A 24,440-nucleotide genomic window follows, 5' to 3' on the forward strand; every position below is an offset into this window, starting at 1 on the left:
ACATTGGCTTCATAATATACTCATATGAAACTATACAGAGAACACCTAAATCACGATGGTCAGATTCAATATTTGTAGCAGACATTCATAAAATAAACACCAGAGACAATTCAACTATTTTACATTGAGAAATGATTTAAAATGTATACAATGTGTGTACCATGCCATTACAATTATTTTATCAAAAAATGTTAAATTACACTGTCAGCCATAGTACAGGTATTGTTGAATACTACGCAACAAAATGATGAACAGAAAAATATCACAATTTTTGTGTCAGAAGAAAAGATACATGCAATGAGATAAAAAATTTTTATATAAACATAAGATATGTACATTGAGTTATATAAATAGAATAAAACCATAATGAAAGCACACATTTTATAAATGAAATTTATTTTTTCCTAAATTTTCATAATTTCACAAAATTTCTTACATTGATTTTATATTATTCTGATAGAGATGTCACAGAATGAGATCAGGGATGAATCTATTAACAGCCATTTCATTACTTCAATATTGGGTGGATGAAGAAGACTCTAAGCAGTGAGCTTGTGAGACCAAACATTGAACATGTCATATTAAATGTGGCTACAGATAACTTCAATTACACAGAGTACTCAGGTGTCCCATGAATCACCTGGAATAATAATGTAATGACTGCTATTAAAACTGATGTCATAAGGTTAAAATTATGCTGTTGAAAAATACTTGTCAATATATGATCTGCATGGACAAAGTCAGATTTTTACTTTTGTAAACAATAGTTTTAAAAAGAATGTTTACCCCAATGATTAGGATCTGAAAGTATGTTTGCATTGGAAAGGGAACACCATTATTTTACAGAGAGAGAAAAAAATGCATTTTTAAAAAAGGAACAGCAGCAAAATGATAAGCACATAATTTTGACATAATATTCACAAAACTTTTGACTTTACGTTTCTTTCTTAAGATTTAAAAAAAAAAAACTTATAGTTTAGGTTCAGGGGTAAAAGTGCAGGCTTCTAATATAGGTGATCTCCTGTCATGGGAGTTTGCTGTGCAGACTACTTCATCACCCAGGTACAAAGCCTAGGACCCAATAGTTATTTTTTCTGATCCTATTCTTCTTCCCAACACTCCACCCTCAAGTAGACCCCAGTGTCTGTTGTCTCTTTGCATCCATGTGTTCTCATCAGTTAGCTCCCCCTCATAAGTGAGTACATGCAGCATTTGGTTTTCTGTTCCTGTGTTAGTTTGCTAAGGATGATGGTCTCCAGCTCCATCCACGTGCCTGCAAAGGACATGATCTCATTCTTTTTTATGGCTGCATAGTATTCCATGGTGTATATGTACCACATATTCTTTATCCAGTCTACCACTGATGGGCATTTAGGTTGATTCCATGTCTTTGCTATTGTGAACAGTGCTGCAATGAACATAAATGTACATGTGTCTTTATGGTAGAATGATATATATTCCTTTGGGCATATATCCAGTAATAGGATTGCTGGGTCAAATGGTAGTTCTGCTTTTAGCTTTTTGAGTAATCACCACACCTCTTTCCACAATGGTTGAACTAATTTACGCTCCCACCAACAGTGTATAAGTGTTCCCTTTTCTCTGCAACCTCACCAGTATCTGCTATTTTTTGACTAATTATAGCCATTCTAACTAGTGTGAAATAGTATCTCACTGTGGTTTTGATTTGCATTTATCTAATGATCAGTGGTATCTCACTGTGGTTTCAATTTGCATTTCCCTAATGATCAGTGATATTGACCTTTTTGTTCATATGCTTGTTGGCTGCTTGTATATCTTCCTTTGTAACGTGTCTATAGTGAAGAACCAAGATGGCCAAATAGGAACATCTCTGGTCTGCAGCTCCCAGCATGATCAATGCAGAAGATGGGTGATTTCTGCATTTTCAACTGAGGTACCTGGTTCATCCTACTGGGACTGGTTGGGCAGTGGGTGCAGCCCACAGAAGGCAAGCTGAAGCAGGGCGGGGCATCGCCTCACCCCGGAAATGCAAGGGGTTGGGGAATTTCCCTTTCTTAGCCAGGGGAAGCCATGACAGACTCTACCAGGAAAATTGGGACACTCCCACCTTTTCCAATGGTCTCAGCAAACAGCACACCAGGAGATAATATCCCGTGCCTGGCTCAGCGGGTCCCATGCCCACAGAGCCTTGCTCACTGCTAGCACAGCAGTCTGAGATAGAACTGCGAGGTGGCAGACTGGCTGTAGGAGGGGCATTCGCCATTGCTGAGGCTTGAGTAGGTAAACAAAGCAGCCAGGAAGCTCGAACTGGGTGGAGCCCACTGCAGCTCAAGGAGGCCTGCCTACCTCTGTAGACTCCACCTCTGGTGGCAGGTCATAGCTGAACAAAAGGCAGGAGAAACTTCTGCAGGAGCTCTTGTAGGGCAGGCCTGGTGGTGACAAAAATCTCTCAGTATTTCCTTTTCTGTAAAGGATTTTATTTCTCCTTCGCTTAGGAAACTTAGTTTGTCTGGATATGAAATTCTGGGTTGAAAATTTTTTTAAGAATGTTGAATATTGGCCCCCACTCTCTTCTGGCTTGTAGGGTTTCTGCAGAGAGATCTGCTGTTAGTCTGATTGGCTTCCCTTTGTGGGTAACCCAACGTTTCTCTCTGGCTGCCATTAACATTTTTTTCCTTCACTTCAACCTTGGTGAATCTGACAATTGTGTGTCTTGGGGTTGTTCTTCTCCAGGAATATCTTTGTGGTGATCTCTGTATTTCCTGAATTTGAATGTTGGCCTGCCTTGCTAGGTTGGGAAAGTTCTCCTGGATAATATCCTGAAGAGTGTTTTCCAATTTGGTTCCATTCTCTCCATCACTTTCAGGTACACCAATCACACATAGATTTGGTCTTTTCACATAGTCCTATATTTCGTGGATGCTTTGTTCTTTTCTTTTCACTCTTTTTGCTCTAATCTTGTCTTCTTGCTTTATTTCATTGAGTTGATCTTCAATCTCTGATATCCTTTCTTCTGCTTGATTGGTTCAGCTATTGATACTTGCGTATGTTTCATGAAGTTCTCGTGCTGTGTTTTTCAGCTCTATCAGGTCATTTATGCTCTTCTCTAAACTGTTTATTCTAGTTAGCAATTCATCTAACCTTTTTTCAAGGTTCTTAGCTTCCTTGCATTGGGTTAGAACATGCTCCTTTAGCTCGGAGGAGTTTGTTATTACCCACCTTCTGAAGCCTACTTCTGTCAATTCATCAAACTCATTCTCCATCCCATTTTGTTCCCCTGCTGGTGAGGAGTTGTGATCCTTTGGAGGAGAGGAGGCATTCTGGTTTTTGGATTTTCAGCCTTTTTGCACTTGTTTCTCCCCATCTTCGTGGATTTATCTACCTTTGGTCTTTGAAGTCAGTGACTTTCCAATGGGGTCTCTGAGTGGACATCCTTTTTGTTGATGTTGATGCTATTCCTTTCTGTTTGTTAGTTTTCCCTCTAACATTCAGGGCCCTCTGCTGCAGTTCTGCTGGAGTTTGCTGGAGGTCCACTCCAGAAGCTGTTTGCCTGGCTATCACTAGCGGAGGCTACAGAACAGCAAAAATTGCTGCCTGTTCCTTCCTCTGGAAGCTTCGTCCCAGAGGAGCACCCACCAGATGCCAGCCAGAGCTCTCCTGTATGAGGTGTCTGTCGGCCTCTACTGGGAGGTGTCTCCCAGTCAGGATACACGGGGGTCAGTGACCCACTTGAGGAGGCAGGCTGTCCCTTATCAGAGCTTGAACGCTGTGCTGGGAGATCCACTGCTGTCTTCAGAGCAGCCAGGTAGGAACATTTAAGTCTGCTGAAGCTGTGCCCACAACCACCCCTTCCCCCAGCTGCTCTGTCCCAGGAGGTGGGGGTTTTATCTATAAGTCCCTGACTAGGGCTGCTGCCTGTTTTTCAGAGATGTTCTGCTCAGACAGGAGGGAATCTAGAGAGTCAGTCTGGCCACAGTGGCCTTGCTGAGCTGTGGTGGGCTCTTAGTTTTTAACCAAAAAGTTTAAAGGTAAAAAATAATAAATTATTAAAATATTTTTAAAAGCTTATAGAATAAGGGTATAAAGAAAAAATATTTTTGTATGGCTGAAAAATATGTTTTTAAGCTAAGTGCTATTATAAAAGAGTCAAAAAGTAAAAGAAATTTAAAGTTTATAAATTAAAAGGGTTACAGTAAGCTAATTTTTCATTGAAGAGGGAAAATTGTTTACAAATTTAGTGTAGCCTAAGTGCATGGTGTTTATAAAGTCTACGGTAGTGTATAATAATGTCCTATGCCTTCACATTCATTCACCACTCACTCACTGACTCACCCAGAGCAACCTCTAGCCCTGAAAACTCCATTCATGATAAGAATTTTAACAGGTATACCATTTTTTAATTTTTTAGATTGTATTTGTACAGTAACTTTTCTACATATAGTTATGTTTAAATACACAAATGCTTCCCACTGTGTTACAATTCCCTGTAGTATTCAGTATAGTAATATGCTGTACAGGTTGTAGGTTAGGAGCAATAGATTATGCCATACAGCCTAGGTGTGTAGTAGGCTACACCATGTAGATTTATGTAAGTACACTGTATGATGTTCACACAACAAAATCATGTAACAATGCAGTTCATATATCCCTGTTGTTAAGCAATGCACGACTGTATATAATATTCTCAAGTACATTAATGTTTTCCAAGATAGGCCATTGCTAGGCCGTATCTCTCAATAAAAGTACTGAAATCATACGAAGTGTGTCCTTTGAACATAATGGAATTGTGTTAGAACGCTTGAGTCTGTATGACTGTGTCTTTTAGAGATTTGTTCATTTCATCTAAGTTATTATAATTTGTTGACATACAAGTGCTCCTAATATACAATTATAATTCTTTTATTTCTGTATGATTGGTAATAATGTCTTTACTATTATATCTGACTTTATTATTAAAATGTGAATCATCTCCTTTATGGGAGTTCAGTCTAGTTAAAAGATTAGTCATTGATCTGACATTTTGAAAAAGTGCAATTTTGGTTTTGCTGATTTGCTTGTTTTTTACACACTATTTTGGTTATCTCAGCAGTGATTAATTGAAATATTCAGTAGAAACCATACTTTAAGTACCATACAACCATTCTGTTTTTCACTTTCGGTACAGAAATACTTGCATTCTCATGTTTATTGTAGCATTATTCACAATAGCCAAAATATAGAATCAACCTACATGTCCATTGGTGGAAGAATAAAGAAATACACACATTGGAATACCATACAGCTTTAAAAATGAAGGGAATCGTGTCATTTGTGACAACATAGATGAATCTGGAGGATATTATGTTAAGTGAAATAAGCCAAACACAGAGTGCTGATTACTACATGATCTCACTTATATGTGGAATCTAAGAAAGCTGAACTAATAGAAGCAGAGAGTAAAACGGTGGTTGCTAGAGGCTGGAGTGTGGTAGAAATGAGAAGATATTGATTAAAAGGTACAAAGTTTCAGTTACATAGAAGAAATAAGTTCTGGAGGCCTATTTACAGCATGGAGACTACAGTTAATAATGTATTGAGTATTTTTAAATTGTTAAAAGTAGATATTGCTGAGTAGATATTAAATGTTCTTTTAAAAAATAGTAAGTATTGAGGTAATGGATATATTAATTAGCTTGATTTAATAATTTCACAATGTATACATATATCAAAACATCAAATTGTACACTGTAACTATATACAATTTTTATTAGCCAATTATACTTTAATAAAATTGGGGGAAATTAATTAGTTTTTAAAAACAGTAAGTGGAGAGTTAAATTTTACCAGGATCATAGTAAAAAGCAAGTGTCACAGAGTGGTGGAGCAAGACAACAAGCAGGTGAGGGGTATATGCAAGGCAGTGAGTACAGTGATTGTAAAATTTAAGCTGACTACATCTACGCCAAAGAGGTACTGATTAATGTGTTAGGGACAATTAAGACAGAACTTCTGATTACATTTCACAGATCTCTGTCTTTCACTCCACCTTGAGTTATATAATAAAAATTACATTAGGACAAATTATAGAATCATAGTTATAAAAAGTAAGAGCAACAAATATTTATTGATTGTGCTCCTAAACTGGAATCCATTCCACAAATACAGTAGAAGCTGATACAGATGTGTCAGAAAACTCTTAAATATAACATGTATCAGGAACTAAATTCAGCTATAAAGAGAGATTCTCCATATCAACCATGTCTTTAGTCTTTGTTTGATTGTGTACCCTGTGGAAAGGTGAAAAACAGACTTTATATCAACCAACATAAGATAAATGGAAGTGCCATGGTAGAGTCCATGCAGAATTACAGAAATTGAGCAGTAATACCTTCATGAAGGAAATACTGTTCATTCTTTTCTACCCAAAGCCATTTCTTCTTTTTTATTTCACGTATATTTATTTGTTTGCTTTTATTACTGTCTTTATTTTTATTTAATAAATCTTTATAGAACAACTGCCATAAACAATATTATAGTTTCCTGTGAACTGTGAAGGATATAAAAATGAACCAGTTACTGTCCCCACCCTCATGGAGTTTACAGTCTAGTTGTTGAAATCACATCTATCTGCACATCTGAAATACACAGGTAGATATTCTAAGTACAGAGAGTTTTACAAGTAGTAAGGAGCCATGTGAAAAGAATATGGCCGTTTCTTAAAAATCTAAACATGTACTTACCGTATGACCCAGCATACTCTAGGCCATAAATCTCAGAAAAATAAAAACTTATGTCCACACAAAAAGCTTACACACAAATCTTCATAGCAGCTTTATTTGTAATAGCCAAAACCTGAGAACAATCCAAATGCCCTTCAGTGGGTATACAGTTAACAAACTGAGGTATAGCCGTATCATGTAATACTACTCAGTAATAAAAAAAGAATTAACTACTGACACACACAACAACTTGGACAGATCTCAAGAAAATTATACTGAGCGAAAAAGCCAACCTGAAAAAGTTACATATTGTATAATATATTTATATACCATTCTTGAAACAATAAAAATTATAAAGATGGAGAGCAGATTAGTGGTTGCCAGGGATTAGAGACTAGACACAGGCCTAGGGAGGGAGCTGGATGGCTGTTGGTAGCGTGATGTAGCCTTGTGAACAAACTATCTGTATCTTGGTAATCACATGAATCTACATATGTAATTAAATTACATAGAACTAATTACACACACACCTACACACACATATATAATTGATTGCATCCTAATAAAGTTAATGGATCGTCTCAATGTCAACTTCTTCATTGTAATATTATACTACACCTAAGCAAGATCTTACTATTGAGGTAAACTGAGTAAAGGGTACACAGAATCTCTGTGAATTATATCTTACAGTTATATCTTAACCGTATCTGAATCAATGATTATCTGAAAATAAAAAAAATTAATGGTAAGGAAGTTCAGAAAAAACGTATAGTACATCCACTTGAAGAAGTAAAAAAAGGCTTCAGGGAAGAAGCGACATTTGAACTACACCATAGATCTTGATATAATCCAGCCACTCAGTGGTTAATAAGGTTTATCATTTTTTAAAATTGAAGTCAAAAGTTAGAATGAACCCTCACATTGACAGACCACTTTGATAAATACTTTTTGGAATTATTCCAGTAAAACTTTTTGTAGAATCAGAAATTTTTTTAACTAGCACATTTTGTTGGTCTAATTATCTTGTCATTTCAAAAAAAAAGGTATTCAGCCTGTTATAATCAAATACCATATTTTTTAAAACAAGAGTGTAGTTTCATTATAGCAACAGTTATTATTACTATGGTTTCTTGAACACCTACTAATGTCCCAAGAACTGTGCTAAGCACTTTTTAAACATTCACAGTTTTATTTCCACAACAATCATTTGAGCAAATATCATCTCTATCTTAGGGTGAGATTATAGGCTTAGATAAATAGTAACCGGCTTAATTCACTCAGTGTAAAATCTGGGATTACTTTTAAAAATCAATGTGTAAATAATAATAAAGCTATGTTTTCTGCATAATGTAAAAATAAAAGAGTCATTCAACAACATTTATTGAAGGACTGTTATATACAGAGTACTTTACTAGTGCTGTAGGAAGAAAGATCGAAGATATAGAAGAGGAACTGCCTGCCCTCTTTAAAAAAGTAATAAATATTATCGTCACATCTTCTTAACTTTCTCCAAAGAAACAGTTAACACAGACATGCAGATAAAACCCTTTGGAAATTACTTTTCAAAAGAAGTTACCATTTTAGAAATGTATTACCTATTTCTCTATGTACATAAAGTTTGAACTATCGCTCATATTTTCACTTTGACCCAGACTTCTATTTCTCAAATCCTTTGTAGAAGGAAATATCAAAAGTATTTCTCTTAGGAATAAGATGTCATTGCAAAATTAAGCTTTTAAAATTTCTTCTTAATTTAAATTGCTCCAGGTGCTTTTGCAGAGGGAGTTCCTCAAATCATGCATCATAAATTTTATTTTAGTTTGGAATCAAATCTCCAGAAATTTGAAAAATACGAATAATGATGTAAATCAACACGAATTAATTTTTAAACGCCATTTGCAAAGATAAATTGTATTCTTTTGGTTTCGCAAGACTCATCTCAGGTACAGTTCTCATTATTACTTACAGAGCTAGACATCCTTCTTGATGTCAGGCTTCCCCATAGCTTCCTACAACTTGTGGGTGCCACCTAGAGGCCCAACTACAGAATACATTGAAACAAGGGGAATCCATTTTTAACAGAACACTGAGAGTAGTTTTAAACGTACTTATATCCTTGCTTAAAATTCAAGGTTTTCCTCAATTTTGTTTTTTCCCAGAGCATTTTGTTAAATGAAATAAAAATAGCTTATGCAAAATATTTAACACTATCAATTCATGTCAGTTTTCATATTTTTGCCAAGTGCCTAAATGTTATCAGTTCATACTCCAGTGTTATTCAGATCAATAAACTTAAATTTTTCGTGGCAGTACTGGTTTTCAGGGTAATTATTGTACAATATAGAACTTATATGAGTAGCTATATGCAATGAGGACAGACTTGGTGAAATCTCACCATTAACATGCCGTACGTCATGGTACCAGTCCTAACTTCATTACGGTCTGGATTACTTGAAAGCTGTGTCTCTAACAGCTCAGTAATAATTTACCAAAACTAAAAATCATGAAGGTGGCCAGTATCATGCTTTTACTCTCAGTTTTGTTATCCAGGCAGTTAGCCATTCAGTGTCACACTAGATGCAGCAGTGAGGCAGCTTCCAGGATATTTTCTCTATGGTATCTTTCCATCTCAGCCAAGAGGAGTCTAACAGGACCATTAACCATGCATGAACTCTAAACACAGCAGCAGGGGAAGAAAAATATCTACAATCATCTCAAAATAGAGGTCTGAGCCCAGTTCAGTTGCATCACTAGACTGTACACTAACACCTGGATCTCATTCCCTTCAAGGATTTGCTGTTTGGGAAAGTCTTAGGTGAATAAAACCTTTCCAGTCAATTGTTTGAACTCTTCGTTCCCTCCCATTCCACAACACAATTATTTTAGTACATAAGCTTGCTGATTGTTATTAAATTAATTTTCATCCTAGCCTCAAATCTTAAAATAATTTACAATAAATTGACTAGTAACATTTTTCCCATCTTCCCCTTCTTTGTGGATTATCATATCATAATGTCAAGCAAATGGGTGATTTATATTTTATTGTTATATGTTGACATCCTCAGTAACAATGTTAAATAAATATTTGCTTTAATTTGCTTAGAACAAGTACATTGCATGAAGTTTGTAAAATTATAGGTCACAAAAAAACAGAATCTTCTTCACATTTATCATAGTAGTTGTTTGGAAATGAAAATAAAGATATATCTTGGCTTCTTTCTGGATTTCCTTAACTTAGTTCCCATACTTCCTAAATGATGAAGTGATTGGTATTCTGCTGTCTTTGCTTGACCTTTCATAATGAATATGATCATTTCTAATATTCCACTAAGAAAAAGAAAAACACCTAATACTTTTCTGTGCCAATAAAATGTAGGGGATTTTTTTCTTCTTATATTTTCTTTCACTCCTTGTTCTGCACCTTGAAAATGGATATTTGCTGGCCGGGCGCGGTGGCTCACGCCTGTAATCCCAGCACTTTGGGAGGCCGAGGCGGGCGGATCACGAGGTCAGGAGATCGAGACCATCCTGGCTAACATGGTGAAACCCCGTCTCTACTAAAAATACAAAAAATTAACCGGGCGTGGTGGCGGGCGCCTGTAGTCCCAGCTACTCGGGAGGCTGAGGCAGGAGAATGGCGTGAACCCAGGAGGCGGAGCTTGCAGTGAGCTGAGATTGCGCCACTGCACTCCAGCCTGGGCGACAGAGCCAGACTCCGTCTCAAAAAAAAAAAAAAAAAAAAGAAAGAAAATGGATATTTGCTGAAATGAGAGGAGCTGAGGAACTGAAGAAAAGGAGTGCTTCAAATTGTATACATGAATTACAAATTTATGTCAACAAGTCAAAATTCTGACGACAAAACTTCTAGAGAACAAATGAATACAGGCTGTAATGTAATATTGTATTATCTATTTCTCTATGTATATAAAGTTTCAACTATTGCTCACAGATGACAGAGTTGATCTGGCAGAAGCAGGATGCTTATGTGTGGAACAGAGCTGGGAAGAAAATATATGCATCAAGCAAACAGTTTATTGAGATCAGTCAAATCTAGCTGTTTTGCAAGTCTTCTTCTCCAATTCTGTGTCTCTAAAAATGGCCTCCACACCCAAAAAACAAAAAAAAAGTTATCTGTTACATTAGGCTTTTCTCTCTTAGATACCAGTTTTTGAAGTAATCCAGTCCCGCAAGGCCGTAACTCTAGTATAAACACCAGGCTTGTTGGGTTTCGCACATTCATCTCCCCAGCTCACTATTCCAGCAAGGTACCAGATATCTCTAGCATCTGAACTAACCAGTGGTCCTCCAGAGTCACCCTAAAGGAGAAGACAGAAATTAGTAATTCATAATTCAGTTCATTACAGAGGAATTGGCTATTTTTCTAACTTAAGAATGTAATGAAAGGGGTAATTTTCAAAAGTATTCCGTGTGTTCGCATGCATAAGTGATTTTCTCCATCTATGTCAGTTATCCACCTAAAAGAGGACCTCCAATACCTTGAAAACTGATGAGATTGAAACCTTGAAACCTTGAAATACCTTGAAACCTTCAAAACAATGAGATTGAAGGCTCCATCTCTTTGAAGAACTGTACTCTTAACTTATGTGATACATCTGACAAAATAACTCCCTAGTTATTTTGTCTATACTCTTTATTAGTGTAACATAACCCCCCGAAAAAGGGAGTGAAGAGTCTATTACTGATTTTAAAAAAACAAACAAACAAAAACAGACATTAGAGTCAGACACCAGGGTTTCTATCTCGTTTGGCCTTTCCATGCTGGCTAAGACCTTCAATTTATTTATCTGTGAATGCTCCTAATAATACCTACCTGTGATGAGTGCTATGAAGATGACGTAAGACAGTGAATGTAAAGTGCTTAGTCTAGCAAAAGGCAGAACTTAGGAAATGCATATATAAAATCACAAATTCTAATTATTTATATCCTGCAAACTCCAGAGTTTTGATTCTTTAAATGGCTTGTAATAATGAGGTACTGGCTGATTATTCCTCAAGATCCTGGTGCTTCTAATTATTGACCACCCATTAAGTATTCATACTCACTCTATGAAGTTCTTAACTGATTAAAATATTATCTCATTAATTCATGTAATTCTTGTTTACAAAAAACATAGAACTAGGTTAATTTTTTCTGGGTTATTAAGAAAACTGAAACTCAGAAACATTAAGTAATTTGCCTGAGATCACGACGTGCTAATCAGTGGCAGACCCTGAATTTGAATCCACAGCAAACTAATTCAGAAGCCCATGCTTTTTTCCCTACATTATGCTAACTTCCTTGTGAATTTTCTTTTGTCCATTTAAAAAATTAACTAATATAATAGTAAATTTGAAATAATACATTTGTGATTTTAAATCAACTAACCAATAAGCATTTACTGATACCCTCATATATAGGAGGAGATATAAAAAGAGTATTATAAACACATGGATCTTGTCCTCTAGGAACCTGCAATCTGCTTATAGAAATAAGATATACCATGTGAAGCTATTTGAAAATAAATAATTTTGATAATAAAATCCCAAGTCTATATACAGGCAGAGAAAATCAGGATAGAGAAATAGAAGATACAAGAGAAAACAAAGCTTTAATCAGCATAAGAGACAGGAATAAATGAGTCCGAGAATAAATAATTATTTTAAAGAGATAGCAGTATACAAATAGTAAATAATATAAATAATAATATATAAATAGCAGTAAATAGCATTACAAGCTGAAAAGTAAGGTGATGTCCAGCAAGTATCAAATAGAAAAAAATATAGAGTCTATTCTACCAGCACTAATTAGCTCACATTTGATTAGTGAATGGCAGAGTTATGTCAGTAGAAGATGGAAATCATGATGGTTTAGATATGCTTTTTTTTAGGCAAGGGAGCCAGAATAATGGGAGTAGAATTATAAACTTCAGAAGAAAAGGAAAACCCTTTCAACTCAGCTATTACACAGGCAGACACATTTGGGGCACTGTTTTAAGAAAATGCCTGAGTTCCTGTACCCAAAACTCCCTCCCCAGAGAGATGTATCCTAGCTTTGTATCAGTTTTAGGTTGCATTTCCTCTTCTGCTCAGGACTACACTTCCCTGTGTATATTGCCTTAGCACCAGCAAACCTGTGTTTCCACATTATTTTTCTTTGCATTTTTAACATGCCCTGAGTAAGCCACCAGACTTTGGGCGTTTTACCTGCCTACACTGTGCAAGCTATTTTTAAAGGTACCAATTATTATATTTGTTAATTCTTCAGTTATAAAGTTGCATAGCTTTTGAGGGACCAGTCTGTCTCTATCTCTATTTGTCTCATTAATCCTGTTATTTTTAGTGAATGGTTTAGTGAGAAACAGAAAAGGAAGTGTATTCAGGAATGTGCATATCACAACAGAAACTTCTAAAATTGGAAGAAGCCAAACAGGAAGCCGTGGAAGTATTAAGACACAGAGAAATGAGGGAATAGATTAGGGTGTTAACAGAAATAATAGGGGCATAAGAAATAAACATAAAATATATGGTAAAGTGGGAAAATAGTCTAGGACTTAACTGAATACATGTGGAGGAAACATAAGAGTAAAAAAAACTCTAATAGTGAACCCTAATAATACGAGCGAGAAACTTAAAAACCCAGGCAACATTTCATGATGCCTGTTGAGTTTCAAATGGCACATATACAAATTTTCATTTCCTATTAAGAACTTAAAATATATAAATAGAAATCACTTTGAAGTAGGTAGAAATGTAAGACTAAATATGGGCAAGAGTTGAATTCTGGAGACACAGGTTTGGCACTCATTAAGGTGATAGCTGAGTTCAAAGAAAAGATGGCTTCTTTGAGTGAGAATATAGACAGCAGATAAAAATTTTATCTGAGATCTGAATCTTGAGCATAGCCAGATTGAGAGAGAGAGAAAGATTAATCAAAGGATACAGCCAGAAATGAGTAGATGGAGGAGGAGGAAAGAAATCAGCAAATTTCAGAATTATGAAATTCAAACAAGGGATATGTCTTAAGAAAGGCAAGGTTGCCAAATACCACTGAGATGAGAAACAGTAGGAGATTCAAGGAAAAATTTTTACATATGAGGTTATTAGTGGTTTTTGTGATATTAAAATATAAAGAGCAAGCAAGTGGGAAAAACTGCGGATGCTAGACACGAACATTTTTTAAATGGAGGCTGGGCAAGATGGCTTACACCTGTAATCCCAGCACCTTGGGAAGCTGAGGCAGGTAGATCTCCTGAGGTCAGGAGCTTGAGACCAGCCTGGAAGCTAGGAAGGAATTTTTCACCAACATGGTGAAACCTTGTCTCTACTAAAAATACAAAAATTAGCCTGGTGTGGTGGCGGTTGCCTGTAATCTCAGCTACTCAGGAGGCTGAGGCAAGAGAATAGCTTAAACCCAGAAGGTGGAGGTTGCAGTGAGCCAAGATCACACCACTGCACTCCAGCCTGGGTGACAAGCATGAAACTCCATCCCTCCCCCCCAAAAAAATGGGTGCCATGTCTTCCCAGAGATAAGAAAGTAGAATATTGTAATCATAGGGCAAATTTGGCTTCTCTTCTGTAGCTCACAAAGTTTGTAAAGCGTATACCTCTAATATCACCATCAAAATAGTATTTTTGAATGGGGACATTTTCAGATGAAAGTATATAACATCTGGGATTAACTTCAAAATAGATTGGATATTTTGGTAGGGAAAGGGGATGAGGGGATTTTATCAGGGTATGTACGGATAACGTAAGGTTGGCCATGAGTTGTAAATTTTTGAACTAGGTGATGAGTACATGAAAGTTCATTATTTTATCCTCCCTATTTTTGCATACCATTGAAATTTTTATAATAAAAATTATAAAATAAAAGATTAAGAGGGCATACATCTGTTTCTCTGAAATTTTTAGGAAGGACATTACTATAGAGACTATAGAAACCAAGATAGTTGAATAAAGAAAATAATGGATGATCATAAATGTAAAAGTGCACGATGTTTTCAACAGTTTCAGGAAAGTTGGAGGCAAGTGGGATGATGATGATTAGGACAAAAGAAGGTCTAGCATAATATCTAAACCATCAATGATTCCATGACCATCAAGAAGACAAATAAAATACAGGTTATTCTCATTATTCATGGTAGTCGTGTTCTGTGAAGTCACCACAAATGCTGAATTAATGACTGTTGAGTCCTTGTTCTTAGGAGAAATACAGGGTTGGTTTTCCAGGAGACTCTGGTCACATTTTTGTCAACTGCTCAAGACATAAACAGATTTCGTGTGTGTTTCTGTTTAAAGACGTTCTATTTAATATACATTGTTGATTCATTAACATTAAACTCACAGTAAACACCGCTAAAACTTATAACTAAACAAAGCTTACCAAATATACATATTTTCTCCATATGGCACATCACAACCTTCTTGCACTATACTTTGGCACTACACTTGGGGACTATTTTAAACAGCAAAATCGCCAGCAAAGATAATAAAAATGTGGAAAATGTAGCACTATGTAGACCAAGAAAAGACACTTGTTTACAGAATGAGAACTGAAACTAAAAGGCACAGTATCACATTTTTCAACCTCAGGTAAGAATAGGCTCATCGAGTAATAAGATATTTTGCCACTCTGTGCATGCTTGTGAATGATCATAAAAGTGCCTTGAGTATTGATTTGGGGGTTACAAATAAATTTTAGTGAGTAGGTGAATTTGCAAATATGGAATCTGCAAATAACTAGGATCAAGTATATTTTCAAGTCATCTTTTAAGTTGAATTCATTTCAGGAGATTGAATTAAAGAATCAATTTCAATTGTTAGGAAGGAATTTTTAGTAGAGTGTGGTAATGGGACCAATCTACTTTGTTCCGTGCGTTCCTCCAGGAGCAATTAGGAAACACAGAAAAAGAAACACAATGAAGTGAGTCTAAACTTGGGCATTTGCCAGAGTATAAACAAAGGTCAACTGAATAAAAGAATTTAATGTAGCAAACTGAACATTGCTAAAACGACTAACCCAAAGGTAAAAGTTGGGAAAGAACTATAGTGATGCCAACAGGTAATTAAATGAGGTGGAGCAAATGAAGGCAATACAGATACAGTGTTCATGCGAAAGCATGAAAGGAATAACATTAAAAATTGTAAAAAAAAAATCTTAGAAATTAATGGTACCATTTTATGAATACAGATTAGAAAGCACACAGAGTAACATGGAATTCTGAAGAGAACTATAGGGCTTAGAAAGCACATTAAACAAAAATTCTGTCAAATCACAAAATGAAAATTATAAAAGCATTTAGTGACACACAGAAGGAACCAGTTATTGGCCCCCTCCATGATTTTGTTAGTGATGCACATGAAGACATAGAGGTCAAAATTTTTGTATCCACCAAGGGCACAAAATTGGTGGCAATAGCCAAACACTGGAAAACAAAACCCGGCTTCAAAAATATGTAAACGCTCCAGACCAATATGGGACAGACTTACTTATTCTTTTTTCCCCAGCTAAATATGGCTAAAACAAACAAAAAAATACCTGGGCATTACAAATAAAACAAACATAAAAAGACTCTGAAAATTAGAGAGAAGAAGACAGGTGGGCTCAGAAATGCAGGACAAAAGGAATGATACAAGAGTGAGCTCTCTCAATTTTTTTTTTTTTTTTTTTTTTTTTTTTTTTGCTTCATATATCATGGACTTGGAAGAAGCCAGCAACCTGGCAAAATGCCAACAAGTGCAAGTTTTTTAAAAGGCTCCAAGAAAATCCTGCTCTCCCTAGTAAAATAATCAATAAGAGGACAACTTGGGAAAACAGCAAATCCAGGAAGACAATAAATCCCAACTGAAAAGACTTCCACGCTTACCAGGCTGTAACAAGGCCCAATTCCCTACTAGATTGGTGTCAGAATATGCTGCATAGACACCAGGTGCATTGGCTCACGCTCGTAATCCCAGCACGTTGGAAGGCTGAAGCAGGTGGATGACCTGAAATCAGGAGTTTCAGACCAGCCTAGCAAACATGGCAAAACGCCGTCTCTACTAAAAATACAAAAATTAGTCAGGTGTCGTGGCACATGCCTTTAATCTCAGCTACTCAGGAGGCTGAGGCAGGAGAATTGCTGGAACCTAGGAGGCAGAGGTTGCAGTGAGCCGAGATGGCACCACTGCACTCCAGCCTGGGCAACAAGCGAGACTCCACCTCAAAAAAAAAAAAAAAAAAAAAAAAAGAATATGCTGAGTGGGAAGCATGAACTACCACCCAGTAATGAGGAATAACTCTCCCCATCTACTAGAACCATGTCTGAGGAGATGTAGTGGGAAGTCAAGTCTTTCACCACTGTCAAGCAGTAATGAAATCACTACCCCATGATGTCAGTGGAGGCCAAAAGGGGAGCAGTAACAAAGTACCTTCAGCCAGAGTGTTATCAGAAGAGGCCTAACCTCCATGCAGTAGTAATGAGCATTAGTCCCTCACCTGAGCATCAAAGGAAGCTGAGTGAGAAATGAGGCAATTCCTTCATACATCCCCCTCCCTCTGCATCACAATGTCCGCTGAGGCATGGTTAAATAGAAAATTTAAATAAGATCTAGAGTTTTAAATAATAATAATTTAATTTTTTCAAATTATTATTATTTCATTATTTAATAAATACTAAAACAAAATGGCCGACCAGACGCAGACAAGAAGACCTTCTCCCAGTGAGGGACCAGACCATCAAGAAGACTGGCACACTCTGAACAAATTTTCAGAAAGAAGGCATTGAGAGTTGATGGAAGGAGAATGCAGACCCCAGGCTGAAAGGGAAGGGAGCTGGTAACCCTGCACAGGGTTGCCAAGCACCAGAACTTGTTCCTGGCCTGGAGAGGCTCCTGGGGAAGGAGTAAGTTAAATGGTCATGGAGTGGCCAACTCACACCACAGACCTCCAGAATCTTAGCTGCAGGAGACCCCTCATCCCCCATGGACAGTTAAGGTGGCAGGGAGAATGGCCTGGAGAGTTGAGACAGAATTCTAGCCTGCACAGAGTCCACAGGGTTTGGCATGAGAATGGCTACAGCAGAGCATGGCATGGGTGCCCATCCCCTAAATATCATACATCTCTAGGTGGCTTTCGCCTTTGTCGATGGACAGACCTGGACATCACAGGGCTCTCTTGCTTGTGGGATGGGAACAGTCTGATCCGAGCACTCGCTTGTCTGCTGGCCTATGCCAAATTCCCTGCCTGGCTACACAAACTTGCAGCACTGCCTCAGCTGCCCAGCCAAGGCATTTTTTGACAGCCACAGCCATTGCTATTTTGGTGGCAGACCCTGCCTAACAGCTGGAGAGCTCCTGAAGGCAGGTCCCTGTCAGTGAGCACCCTCCAGCATGCACTCACTGGCAGCCTCTACCTGCTGCTTTGCTGTCATGCCTTTGCCTGCAGCCTCCAGCCACTGACTCACTGGTGTATGCATGCACACTGACCCCATCAGCGCCCCACCACCAGCACACATGCCTGTGCAGGACTTGCCACTACCCCACCACCAGCACGTATGTGAGCACAAGGACCCTCACTGACCCACTGCCACCCTGCCAAAGTGCCTTTGCCAGCACAGTTTTGTTGCCAGTGGACCAGGAACACCTCATTCCTTCCAACCCAGGAGGTACTTAGCCTCTAGGGGCTACAGAAAACAGCCTCAGACCTGGTCCCAATTTCCCAAGGTTACAGCCTGGTACAGCATGCAGCCCAGGAGTGCTGAGCTAACGCTTGGAAGCCTGAAATCATCCAAAAACGAATGAAATTAACTAAGCACAACTAATACCACAATCAAACCACAAAAGGCATCAAAGAATATAAAAGTAAAAAGCTCCATACAAAGGACAACAACTTCACACACACAAATGAGAAAGAACCAATGCAAGAACTCTGGTAACTCTAAAAGCAAGAGTGTCTTCTTACCTCCAAATGACTGAACTAGCTCCCCAGCAATGGTTCATAACCAGACTGAAATGACAGACATGGAATTCAGAATACGGATGTCAATGAAGATCATCAAGATTCAGGAGAAAGTTGAAACACAGTCTAAGGAACTTATGACATCAATAAAATAACACAAGAGCTGAAAGATGAAATTGCCATTTTAAGAAAGAATCAGGGTCGGGCGCGGTGGCTCACGCCTGTAATCCCAGCACTTTGGGAGGCCAAAGGTGGGTAGATCACGAGGTCAGGAGATCGAAACCATCCTGGCTAACACAGTGAAACCCCGTCTCTATTAAAAATACAAAAAAATTAGCCAGGCATGGTGGCGGGCCCCTGTAATCCCAGCTACTCAGGAGGCTGAGGCAGGAGAATGGCATTAACCCGGGAGGCGGAGCTTGCAGTGAGCCGATATCTTGCCACTGCACTCCAGCCTGGGCAACCGAGTGAGACTCTGAGAGAAAAGAAGAGAAGAGAAGAGAGAAAAGAAAAAAGAAGAGAAACTGATCTCCTAGAGCTGAAAAACTCACTACAAGAATTTCATAATACAATGGGCAGTATTAACAGCAGAACAGATCAAACTGAAAACAATTTTAGAACTTGAAGGCCAGTTCTTCAAATCAACTCAGTCAGATAAAGAAAAAGATATTCTTTAATGAACAAAATCTCCAAGAAATATGGAATTATATAAATATACCAAATCTACAATTCACTGGCATCCCCAAGGAAAGAGAGAGAGCAAGCAACTTGGAAAACTCATTTATGAATATTGTTCCTGAAAATTTCCCCAACCTTGCTGCAGAGGTCAACATACAAATTCAAGAAATTCAGAGAACTCCAGAGATATAATATACAAGACACCCATCCTCCAGACGCCTTGTCGTCAGATTCTCCAAGGTCAACATGAAAGAAAAAATCTTAAAAGCAGTAGAGCGAAGGGACAGGTCACATACAAAGGGGGTGATATCAGGATAACAGCAGAACCTTCAGCAGAAACCTTATAAGCCAAAAGAGATTGGGGACCTATACTCAGCCAGCATTCTTTTTTTTTTTTTTTTTTTTGAGACAGAGTCTCACCCTCGTCACCCAGGCTGGAGCGCAATGATACGATCTCAGCTCACTGTAACCTCTGCCTCTCAGGTGAAAGCAATTCTCCTGCCTCAGCCTCCCGAATAGCTGGGATTACAGGCACCCATTAGCATGCCCGGCTAATTTTTGTATTTTTAGTAGAGATGGGGTTTCACCATGTTGGCCAGGCTGGTATATTCGGCATTCTTAAAGAAAAAAATTCCAATCAAGAATTTCATATCCAGCCAAACTAAGCTTCATAAGCGAAGGAGAAACGGAATCTTTTTCAGACAAGCAAATGTTAAGGGAATTTATTACCACCAGACTTGCCTTGCAAAAAGTCCTTAAGAGAGTGCAAAACATGGCAACAAAAGACCGTTACCTGGCTAGGCATGGTTTCTCACGCCTGTAATCCCAGCACTTTGGAAGGCCAAGGTGGGCAGATCACCTGAGGCCAGGAGTTCAAGACCAGCCTGGCCAACATAGCAAAATCCCATCTCTACTAAAAATACAAAATTAGCCAGGTGTAATGGCATGCATTTGTAATCCCAGGTACTCAGGAGGCTAAGGCAGAAGAATCGCTTGAACCCAGGAGGTAGAGGATGTAGTGAGCTCAGATCGTGCCTTTGCACTCCAGCCTGAGCAACAAGAGCAAAATGTGGTCTCAAAAAAAAAAAAAAAAAAAAATTCCTGACACCACAGAAAAGACAATTACATAGTCCGCTGACACTATATGCAACTATACAGTCAAGCCTGTGGAATAACCAGCTAGTAACATGATGGCAGGATCAAATCTTCACATATCAATATTATAACTTGAATATAAACAGGCTTAATGCCCCACTTACAAGGGACAGAGTAGCCCATTGGATAAAGAAGCAAGACCCAACTGCATGCTATCATCAGGAGACCCATCTCAAATGCAATGATACTCATAGTCTCAAAGTAAAGGCATAAGGAAAGATCCACCAAGCAAATGAAAAACAAAAAAGAACAGGGGTTGCTACTCTTATTTCAGACAAAACAGACTTTAAAACAACAATAATTAAAAAGGACAAAAAATGGTGTAACAAAGTGATAAAGTGTTCAATTCAACAAGATTAACTATCTAAATGTATATGGATCCAACACTGGAGCATCCAGACTCAGAAAATAAGTTCTTAGAGCCTACAAAAAAGACTTAGATAAATACAAAATTATAGTGGAGATTTCAACACCCCTCTAAAGGTGTTATAAAGGCAAAAAACTAACAAAGATATTCCGAACCTAAACTCAACACTTGACCAAATGAACCTAAGAGATATCTATAGAACACTCCACCTAACAACAAGAAAATATACATTCTTTTCATCTGCATATGTATGGCACATACTCTAAGATCAACCATGCACTTGGCCATAAAGCAATTCTAAACAAATTTTTAAAAATCATACCAATCACACTCTCAGACCACAGTGCAATAAAAATAGAAATCAATACCAAGATCTCTCAAAATTATACAATTACATGGAAATTAAACAGCCTGCTCCTGAATGTCTTTTGAGTAAAGAATGAAATTAAGACAGAAAGCAAGAAATTCTTTGAAATTAATGAAAATAAAGATACAACATGCCGGAATTTCTGGGACACAGGTAAAGCAGTATTAACAGGAAAGTTTATGGGGCAAAATGCCAACATCGAAAAGATACAAATATCTTAAATTAACAATGTAGCATCACACCTCGAGGAACTAGAAAAACAAGAGTAAGTGATCCCCTAAACTAGCACAAGACAAAAAATAACCAAAATTAGAGCTGAACTGAATGAAATAGAGACACAAAAATCCATATAAAAGATCAATGAAACCAAACAACTTGTTCTTTGAAAGGATAAATAAGACTGATACACTGCTAGCAAGACTAACAAAGAAAAGAAAGAAAGAACTTTCAAATAAGCACAATCAGAAATGCCAAAGGGAAGAGAAATATTTTTTACAAAAATTTCAAAGATGATTGTAAACACCTCTATGCACACAAACTAGAAAATCTAGAAGGAATGGATAAATTCTTGGAAACACAAACTCCCAATATTGAACCAGGAAGAAATTGAATACCTGAGAAGATAAATAATGAGTTCCAAAATTGAACCAGTAATTTTAAAAAAACAGCCAACAAGGAAGGCCCTGGAACAGACAGATTCACAGCCAAATTCTACCAGATATATAAAGAAGAGCTGGTACCAATTACATTGAAAATACTCCCAAAATTCTAGAAAAAGAGAAGCCTCCCTAACACATTTTATGAAGGCAGTGTTTTTCTGATACCAAAACCTGGAAGAGACACAACAAAAAGAGAAAACTTCAGGACAATATCCTTGATGAACATTGATGCAAAAATCCTCAACAAAATACTTGCAAACCAAATCAAGCAGCACATCAAAAAGCTTATCCACCACAGTAATGTAGTCTTATTTTCTAGGATGCAAGGCTGGTTCAACATATGAAAATAAATAAATATGGCTGGGCACGGTGGCTCATGCCTGTAATCCCAGCACTTTGGGAGGCCGAGATGTGTGGATCACCTGAGGTCAAGTGTTCAAGACCAGCCTGACCAACATGGCGAAACCCCATCTCTACTAAAAATACAAAAATTAGCCAGGCATGGTGGTTGGCACCTGTAATCCCAGCTACTCAGGAGGCTAAGGCAGGAGAATCACTAGAACCTGGGGGACAGAGGTTGCAGTGAGCTGAGATCGCACCACTGCACTCCAGCCTGGGTGACAAAGCGAGACTCTGTCTCAAAAAGAAAAAAAAGAAAAAAACCTTGAACTAACTAGGCATCAGAGGAACATACTTCAAAATAATAAAAGCCTTCTATGACAACCCATAACCAACATCATAATGAATGGGCAAAAGCTAGAAGCATTCCCCTGTGAACCAGAAAAGACAAGGATGTGCACTCTCACCACTGTTATTCAACATAGTACTGGAAGTTTTGACCGAAGCAATTAGGCAAGAGAAAGACATAAAAGGCATCCAAATAGAAGAGAGGAAGTCAAACTATCTCTCTTCACAAATGATATGATTCTACACCCAGAAAACTCCACAGTCTCTGCCCAAAGGCTCCTAGAACTGATAAACAACTTCAGTAAAGTTTCTGAATACAAAATCAATGTACTAAAATGAGGAGCACTTCTATACGACAATAACATCTTAGCCGAGAGCCAAATCAAGAGTGCAATCTCATTCACAATTGCCACAAGAAGAATAAAATACATAGACATATGGCTAACTAGGAAGGTGAAGGACCTCTACAAAGAGAATTAAAAACACTGCTGAAAGAAATCATAGTTGAAGGCCAGGTACAGTGGCTGATGCCCATAATCCCAGCACTTTAGGAGGCAGAGGCAGGAGGATTGCTTGAGCTCAGGAGTTCAAGACCAGCATGAGCAACATGGCAAGACTCCATCTCTACCAAAAATCTAAAAAATTAGCCATGTGTGGTGGTGAATGCCTATAGTCCCCGCTACTAAGGAGACTGAAGTGGGAGGATTGCTTGAGCCCAGGAGTTCAAGGCTGCAGTGAACTATAGTTGCGGCACTGCACTCCAGCCTGGTCAACAGGGTAAGACCTTGTCTCAAGAAAAAAAAGAAAGAAACCATAGTTGACACAAACAAATGGTAAAACAGTTTGTGTTCATGAATAGAAAGAATCAGTATTGTTAAAATGGCCATACTGCTCAAAGAAATTTACAGATTAAATGTTATTCCTATAAAACTACCAATGTCATTTTTCACAGAATTAGTAAAAACTGTTGTAATATTTATATGGAACCAAAAAAGAGCCTTAATAGCCAAAGCAATCCTAAACAAAAATACAAAGCTGGTGGCATCACACTACCAGACTTCAAACTATACCACAAAGCTATAGTAACCAGAAGATCATGGTGCTAGTACAAAAAAAATAGACACATAGATCAATGGAACCAAATAGAGAAGCCAGAAGTAAAGCTGCATGTCTACAACCATCTCATCTTTGACAAAGCTGACCATAACAAGAAATGGGGAAAGGACTCCCTACTCAATAAATGGTGCTGGGGATAACTGGCTAGCCATACGCAAAAAATTAAAACTGAACCCCTTTCTTTCACCATATACAAAAATCAACTTGAGATGGTTGAAATACTTAAGTATAAAACCTAAAACTATAAAAACTCTAGAAGAAAACCTAGGAACTACCATTCTGGACATCAGCCTTAGCAAAGCTTTTATAACAAAGACCCTAAAAGCAATTGCAACTAAAACAAAAATTGACAACTGGGATCTAATTAAACTAAAGAGCTTCTGCACAGCAAAATAAACTATTAACAGAGTAAACAGATGACCTACAGAATAGGAAAAAATATTTGCAAACTATGCATCTGACGAAGGTCTAATATCCAGAATCTTTAAGAAATCTTAAACAAATCAACAAGCAAAAAACAAACAACTCCCTTTTAAAATGGGGAAAAAAAACATAGATACAGTTTGAATATTTGTCCCCTCTCAAATCTAATGTTGAAGTTTAATCTCCATTGCTGGAGGTGAGGCTGGTGGGAGTTGTTTGGGTAACGGATCCCTGACGGCATAGTGCTGTCTTTGCGATAGCGAGTGAACTGTCACGATATCTGGTTGTTTAAAAGTGTGTGGCACCTCCTCCCACTCTCTCTCTCTCGCTCCTGCTTTCACCACATGATGTTCCTGCTCCCCTTTCACCT

The 24,440-nt window shown here is 37.7% G+C and overlaps 1 protein-coding gene and 1 pseudogene across 1 annotated transcript in view; both read right to left on the minus strand.

The window, feature by feature from the left end:
• Positions 1 to 24,440, minus strand: part of LOC101138063 (UDP-glucuronosyltransferase 2A3-like) — a 476,474-nt pseudogene that overhangs the window by 299,330 nt on the left and 152,704 nt on the right.
• The window catches only part of TMPRSS11E (transmembrane serine protease 11E), a 49,785-nt gene continuing 35,757 nt past the window's right edge, over positions 10,413 to 24,440 (minus strand). Inside the window, exon 10 of the mRNA XM_019025456.4 lies at positions 10,413 to 10,996. Within this exon, the coding sequence (XP_018881001.2) occupies positions 10,835 to 10,996 (162 nt within the window). The 3' untranslated portion in view covers positions 10,413 to 10,834. The remainder of the gene's footprint in view (positions 10,997 to 24,440) is intronic.

The sequence above is a fragment of the Gorilla gorilla genome, chromosome 3, assembly GCF_029281585.2.
Source record: "Gorilla gorilla gorilla isolate KB3781 chromosome 3, NHGRI_mGorGor1-v2.1_pri, whole genome shotgun sequence".
Classification (NCBI taxonomy): Eukaryota; Metazoa; Chordata; class Mammalia; order Primates; family Hominidae; genus Gorilla; species Gorilla gorilla.